Source organism: Wolffia australiana, chromosome 1 (assembly GCF_029677425.1).
Source record: "Wolffia australiana isolate 7733 chromosome 1, ASM2967742v1".
Lineage (NCBI taxonomy): Eukaryota > Viridiplantae > Streptophyta > Magnoliopsida > Alismatales > Araceae > Wolffia > Wolffia australiana.
The window spans coordinates 13,036,587-13,043,949 of record NC_135835.1 but is presented as its reverse complement, the minus strand read 5'-3'; the positions used below and the strand labels follow the sequence as shown (position 1 = coordinate 13,043,949).

The 7,363-nt window shown below is 41.4% G+C and overlaps 1 protein-coding gene across 1 annotated transcript; it reads left to right on the top strand.

The window, feature by feature from the left end:
- Positions 1–2,267: 2,267 nt before the first annotated feature.
- On the top strand, positions 2,268–4,196 carry LOC144707416 (disease resistance protein RRS1-like). Its single transcript, XM_078580518.1, has 3 exons — positions 2,268–2,850; positions 3,432–3,560; positions 3,664–4,196. Exons 1-3 carry the CDS (start codon positions 2,492–2,494, stop codon positions 4,022–4,024), a joined length of 849 nt encoding a protein of 282 aa, XP_078436644.1. The 5' UTR covers positions 2,268–2,491; the 3' UTR covers positions 4,025–4,196.
- Positions 4,197–7,363: the final 3,167 nt, after the last annotated feature.

Sequence of the window (7,363 nt, the reverse complement as noted above, 5' to 3'; positions counted from 1 at the left end):
CATTCAAACATACTTTATCAAATAGTATCATTGCCAACAAGTTCATGTCACCTCATATTTTTAAAGCTCTTTTTTATTTTACTTTGTGGAGATGACATTTTTTATAATTTACTATCTCCAATCAAAATACATGGACAACAGAAAACCACAAAAGTGAAGTATGAAGAATAATAACTTATAATTATCATGAAAGACTTTGATTCTATTATAGCCATTTACTATTAGTATAATTCTGGTGCACAAAACATCCTAACTCCAACATTTTAACAGAATATACCACCTCAAGAGGTGATGACATGGGTCATACAAAACCGTCATCATCAACCCCACATCTGGGATCCATATATAATTTTTATTGTGAGTTAATTTATAAATTTTATTTTAAAGTTTGGATTTAGTTTTCTCTCCTTGAGGAATCTAAAAATAGGCCAGTGCTAGATTACATCATTAGGTCATTTTTGGAATTGATTTTTATACTCATAATTTGCACTAGAGTTTCCTCTATGTCCCCATTACCACCCATGATTATCACCATCATTATCATGATTGCTGAGAGGGATTACTCTTCTTGTTTGCCAATCCTTTGACACATTTTCTTCTCAGCATTTGCAGTTGCCTGCATAATGAGATTTGAACTTCACCATCATCCAATATGTTGTGGCTCATGTACCACCAACCCTGTGCAGACCATTGCTCGTGCATGACCACAAGAATCCATGGCTACCAGCCGCTCATATCTCTCTCACACATGCTCTGCCACTCATGCCTTTCTTCACTCATTTGGATCCGCATCCAGCCCATCAAAGAAAACCATCCTCCACCCTTTCATGCTCACAACGCCAACTTCTGGCATGCACCGCCTATTTATACTGTTGCCAAAGGCCTACTATTCATGCTTAGTGTTCCCCCTTGTGTTTAGTCACTTACATAGGACATAGTAGAATATATTTGCGGAACAGATTTGCATCTTTCCATAGTCTACTGTTAAGGATTTTGAATTTGGTGCTTCATTTTATCACTGTGGTTGGAACAAATAATTATTGCCTTCTATCTTTGAAGAGGGGTTACACCAACATTACTTTCTCCAGATTTAAAGGTTCACATAGATTGTGTACATTCATTTCTTGATTTATTCAAGGCTAGGTTGTATTTAGTCATCAAGTTTGGTTTCTGTCCTAGTCATTATGCATCAATTTTTATTTGAAAAAATTAGAATCTTTTTTTCAACAAAATAATCCATTAACCGTTTTTTATTGATGTCAATTTCTTGAGAAATTGTACTTAAATGTAAAAATATTTAGTGATTTGATAAACCCATATATCTCTAGCTGCAATGAAATTTATCATATTGTTCTTATCTAGATAACAAAGCTTTTATCTATGTTTTCGTGATTATCCATATAAAGATGCACAAGTTTAAGCATAACTCATATTTCAAGAAGACTTGTATGTAAAGAGTGAGACTTTAGTGCACCCAATAGATCCACGTCCAGGTATCCATTTAATACATACTGCGCTTGGTACATCTTGGATACATCTCGCTGTTGAATTTGCCTTGTATATTGTCGATCATTTGATAGGTAAAAGTAACAAGTTCTTGGATTTATCTCTCCATCAGTTGTTTTAAGTAGAAACCATCTAGCTAATATTAGAAGACGAAATTAATATGTACATATTTCCGAGGCAAAACCATCACCACCCTGGAAGAGTCCAAAGTTCGAACCAAAAAAAAGTAGAAACACAATGAAGATGAAACTGATTTTTCAAATTGCAAGAGAAATCACCATTATCAAGATCACTTTCCCGCAACACGATAAATGAATCACGATATTTTGGATCATGATATACTTATTACACCACTAATATTACCAAGTTCCAAGGTATTTTAGCTGTTCAGCCAGTGCTCCCGCGGAGTTTTTTTCTTTTTGTTCCATACACAGTAAGGTCGACAAAGGAACGGTGGAGACCCGACGTGCTAATACGTGTAATTTCAATGACAAACCCTAACCGTCAACTAATGTAGAAGTGGAATGCGAGTCAAGATAAAGACATGCAAGCGTTCGACTTTCTGGCGCTGCTGTCTTTTTCCAAAGTTTATTTTTCCAGTGCAATCGTTGACAATTTTAGCGCATCGTGTCTTCCAATGTGACGTTCACTCCACGCCACATTAACCATTCAATCCTGCCCCAATCTGGCCGGCCAATAAATTTGACCCGCCGGACCTACGTTCGATGACCAAGCTGGGCCAGAAGGCGATCTTGTCTCGTGTCAATTAGCCGGAGAAAGTCACCGGTTGGAGAAGTCTTTCTCCAAATTATACTCCTTTGCAGCAAGTGATCTCCACGGTTAAGTTTCAACGTCAGGAGAAGCTACAAAGTAGCCGAGGACACCATCAAGCTCCATTTATACATATCACTGACTCGTCTATTCTCATTTCTCCTTTCCATGCCTAAACGCTGCAACAAGGGTCCATTCTGCATGAGCGCGGCGCATGGAAGAAATCCTTGCCCTTATTGCAAGCGGATGTGAGAAGGCTAAGTACCTTGAAAACCATCTTTCTACTATGGTAGGCCAGCAACATCTGGTCTTGGCGGCTTGTAAGGCGATCGCCTCAGACTTCAACAACGCAGCTGAGCGAATCTCTTGGGCACAGGCACCTGGCTCGAGTCGTCTATCGGAGGAAGACTCGTTTGGAAGCGAGCCCATGGCGGCGAACAAAGGCACTGTGGATCATCCCGAGATCGTACTGCGGATGATGGTAGCAGATACTCAGAGGACTCCAGTTGAGAATAATCGTTTATCGCCCTCCAGCCATGCCCTCTCGCCTTCGAGGAGACCAATGAGGAGAAGGTAGATGTTAAGATTCGAGACCCGACCACTTTGCTAAAAGCTATTCTTTATGGTTAGCTTGCTACTTAAGGCAGGATGTTGACTTCAATATTCCCATACAACATCCTGCTAATTGCAGCTTGCTCTTTGTTTCCGGGATTTTAACCTGCAACCTTGGCTCTCTTACTAAGTGTGATTTTGAGCCAGCCAGCTTTGCTATCCAGTCTCCTCAGAGACGGACGAGGAGAAAGTTTGTGTTAAGGTTCTTGGGTCAACCATTGTGCTAAAAGCTATAGGTTCTAGTTAGCAAGCTATTTTAGGCAGGATGTAAACTTAGATAGTTCCACACAACATCCTGTTTATTAATGCTGTTTTTGGGATTTGAAACTGCAACATTGGCTCTGATATTATGTTAGCATTTGAGGCAGCCAACCTTGCCGTCTCGTTTCCTCAGAGACCAACTAGGAGGAGGTCGTTCTTAAAAGACGTAGCTTATGGCAAAGACGCTGCGACGTGGCTTGTTAATTCTAACTTTTTATATCTTATTCTATGATAGAACTGTTCAAATGATGAAGATCAATTCCCTGCAATTATGGATGCAGGAAAGAAGGCAGGCGGACATGGACGCTGAAGGTTCCGGCGCTTTCCGGGAATTTAGACGCGATGCCGGACGATGGGTACACTTGGCGAAAGTATGGACAAAAGAACATTCTCCAGTCACGATTCCCCAGGTGACAGCACAAACCTAAACACAATTTATAACTTGGCGATTGTGAGGCGTTCGATTAGTAGAGATGAGGAGGAGGATTAATGAATTCACGGTTTCGATGGCAGGAGCTACTACAGATGCACGCACAAGCACTTCTACGGGTGCGAGGCGAAGAAGCAGGTGCAGAGGCTTGACGACGACCCGTACACGTACGACGTTACCTACTACGGCGATCACAGCTGCGGGACTTCACCCACGTCGTGTCCCATCATTAACGACGCTGGGGCGTTCTCCGTGAACATTGGCGCTAGCAAGGACGACGATTCGCGAGGGGCCATGGCAAGCTGCAGCACTAACGAAAGGAACCCCCATATAGGAACTGGGAGAGAGACTGACTTCTCTGTCACAGATTTTACCGATATCTTATTCGACTCCCGCGGGAGTTACATTTTGGACACCCTTTTGTACTCCAAGCCTCAGGTTTAGAGAGAGAAAGATCGGTAAATTAGAGTGAGGATGAAAAAATCCTGTCTTCTCCAATGACCGCCTGGTTTTACTTTGCCCGGAACGCACCTCCTGAATATTACATTTTGTTCCCCTATGTATACATCTGAATTTGGAATCTATTCAACTACTGCTGTATGCTCATTCCAGTGAATTGACTACCTTTTTTACGTTTATGTGAGTTTTTTTTGTTCTATTTGATCTTTACAGCTTTATCATAGCTGAATCATAAAAGATTGAACAAGTCAGTAACTGATGTAAGTGATAGTGGGTTTTCTGATTATTGTAAGGAACGAATTTTTTTCTTCTTCCACGAAGAAGCTTTGAAAAACACTTTATTTGAGTTCCCTTCATTTCACAACTCAGTAATTAATAGTTGAGCTATTGTTTGTTATTTCAATCTACGTACAGCGGCGAAGGGGACTGTACCTCCGCGACAAAGAGAACTTTCATGCTTGGGACCGCAGGGTAAAGAACCGAATCTATTAGATTTTCGCCGTTGAAGGTGTCCGCGTGGCCAGGCCTCTCACGTGCCCATTAAGCTACTCTCTCATTAACTTTTACGCGTTCTGGTCAAAACTTGGCTAGTCGAAATGCTGGTTGCTAATCTGCAGAAATTTGACTCAGATATCTATGAGAGTTGTCATCTATCATTCAATTCAAATTGTCCATTGGCCACCATTAGTACCAGTGATGGAACGCCGTGGTCTTTACTCAATCGCGATGCCGCGGCCAGTCAAACTAATAGATCGCATGCGTGAGATAGAGAGAGAGGGAGGGAAGAGAGAAAGAGAGAGCGAGGGAGTGAGAGAGAGAGGGGGGAGCGAGGAAAAGAGGGAGGGAGGGAGGGAGAGACTGCGAGAGAGAAAGAGAGCCAGATAGAGAGAGAGACAGCCAGACAGAGTTATATTTCCAACTCAAATGAGCCTGGCCCGTGACACATCAAAGGGGAACTCGGATGTCCGAGCATTTTATCTGGTGGCCAACTGGTCAAGAAAGAGAGAGTTTGAATTTCATGAGGACGTATTGAAAGGGCAACGCGGTTTGGTGTTTCATGATGACGTGAATCGTTAGATCTAACCGGAGGAGTTGATTAACTGCAGTTATTGGTCAAATTTCATTAATTTTGATAACTGTGAGCGTTAAAGTATTAACGGTAGGATGTAATACAATACTTAAGGTTCGCAAGAAATGAGGAAGAAGGATAGGGGGGAACCACGCAAGGGATATTGTAGAAAACATGAGAGAAATCAATGCACAAGCATTGAAAATCGTCTTCTGGGAAGACCATCATGGTGATGGGAATGTGACGAGTAGCTTGGATGACGAGGACTGAAGGGTAAGAGTGTAGATGAGTCTTTTAAGAGGGATTATGGTGCTCTCTCCCTCATTCTCTCTCTCTCCCGCTCTCTCTCTCTCATTCTCTCCCTTCTCTCTATCTCTCTCATTATCTCTCACTCTCTCTCTTACTCTCTCTCTGTCTCTCATTCCCTCTCTCTCATTATCTCTCGCTCTCTCTCTTACTATCTCTCTGTCTCTCATTCTCTCTCACTCATTATCTCTCTCTCTCTCTCTCTCTCTCTCTCTCTCTCTCTCTCTCTCTCTCTCTCTCTCTCTCTCTCTCTCTCTCTCTCTCTCTCTCTCTCTCTCTCTCTCTCTCTCTCTCTCTCTCTCTCTCTCTCTCTCTCTCTCTCTCTCTCTCTCTCTCTCTCTCTCTCTCTCTCTCTCTCTCTCTCTCTCTCTCTCTCTCTCTCTCTCTCTCTCTCTCTCTCTCTCTCTCTCTCTCTCTCTCTCTCTCTCTCTCTCTCTCTCTCTCTCTCTCTCTCTCTCTCTCTCTCTCTCTCTCTCTCTCTCTCTCTCTCTCTCTCTCTCTCTCTCTCTCTCTCTCTCTCTCTCTCTCTCTCTCTCTCTCTCTCTCTCTCTCTCTCTCTCTCTCTCTCTCTCTCTCTCTCTCTCTCTCTCTCTCTCTCTCTCTCTCTCTCTCTCTCTCTCTCTCTCTCTCTCTCTCTCTCTCTCTCTCTCTCTCTCTCTCTCTCTCTCTCTCTCTCTCTCTCTCTCTCTCTCTCTCTCTCTCTCTCTCTCTCTCTCTCTCTCTCTCTCTCTCTCTCTTTCTCTCTCTCTCTCTCTCTCTCTCTCTCTCTCTCTCTCTCTCTCTCTCTCTCTCTCTCTCTCTCTCTCTCTCTCTCTCTCTCTCTCTCTCTCTCTCTCTCTCTCTCTCTCTCTCTCTCTCTCTCGCCCTCTCGCTCTCTCTCTCTCTCTCTCTCTCTCTCTTTCTCTCCATCTCTCTCTCCTTCTCTCTCTCTCTCTCTCTCTCTCTCTCTCTCTCTCTCTCTCTCTCTCTCTCTCTCTCTCTCTCTCTCTCTCTCTCTCTCTCTCTCTCTCTCTCTCTCTCTCTCTCTCTCTCTCTCTCGCACTCTCTCTCATTATCTCTCTCTCTCTTTCTCTCAATATCTCTCTCATTCTCTCTCTCTCTTTCTCTCTCTCATTATCTCTCTCTTGTTCTCTCTCTTATTATCTCTCTCTCTCCCGCTCTCTCTCTTAGGGATCGGGGATTGGGAGAGATCGCTCGAATGTTCGATTGGATCGGGCATTCGAACAATTGAATCCGCACACTAATCTGTCTATTTCAGATCCGACCTACACCCGATCAGCGCAGCAGGTGACGAAGTCAAATTGCGTAGTTATTTTTAAATGTCACTGTAAATTCAATTTTCCAACAAATAAATTTGATAAAAAATAAAAACTTACTCAACTGTATAGTGTGAGTAAGGTCGTCTCCACAGGGACTAGCCTTTAGTGATGTATTCAATAATTGAGTTGTTAGTTAAAAAGCTATAATAATAATAATACTAAAGAAGAAATAAGTAGTAGTACGTATATAGAATAATAGGTGAATAAGAGAAATAGAGAAGAGAAAATATCTGATATTATATGTATACATAGATACTAAGAATAATAAAGAATTAAGATATTAGATATCTTATTTAAGAATTATAGTAATGAAGTTAGTGAAAATATAGATAAGTATTTAATAAGAGTCAATAGTTTAATAAGAGTTAAGAACAAGAAGAAGAATAAGCTAGATAGATAGGTATAGGTATATTTAATTTAGGGTAATTAAGTAAGCTAGAGAAGTATTTGTATATATAAGAAGATATATAGAGTGATAGATATATTAAGAGAGAACAAAAGGGTTGAGTAGTATTTATATATACTAAGAAAGTATGTAAAGAAAGAGTATTAAGTAATTATCTAACTATAATATACTAAGTAAGAGTTTAGATAAGTACAGAGAGATATTAAGGAGTAAAGATATAGTAA

Coding starts and splice junctions, on each gene's coding strand:
- LOC144707416 (XM_078580518.1), top strand. CDS start 2,492: ATGGAAGAAATCCTTGCCCTTATTGCAAGCGGATGTGAGAAGGCTAAG. Junction 2,851..3,431: donor AGGAGACCAATGAGGAGAAG/GTAGATGTTAAG, acceptor TTATGGATGCAG/GAAAGAAGGCAGGCGGACAT. Junction 3,561..3,663: donor CTCCAGTCACGATTCCCCAG/GTGACAGCACAA, acceptor TTTCGATGGCAG/GAGCTACTACAGATGCACGC.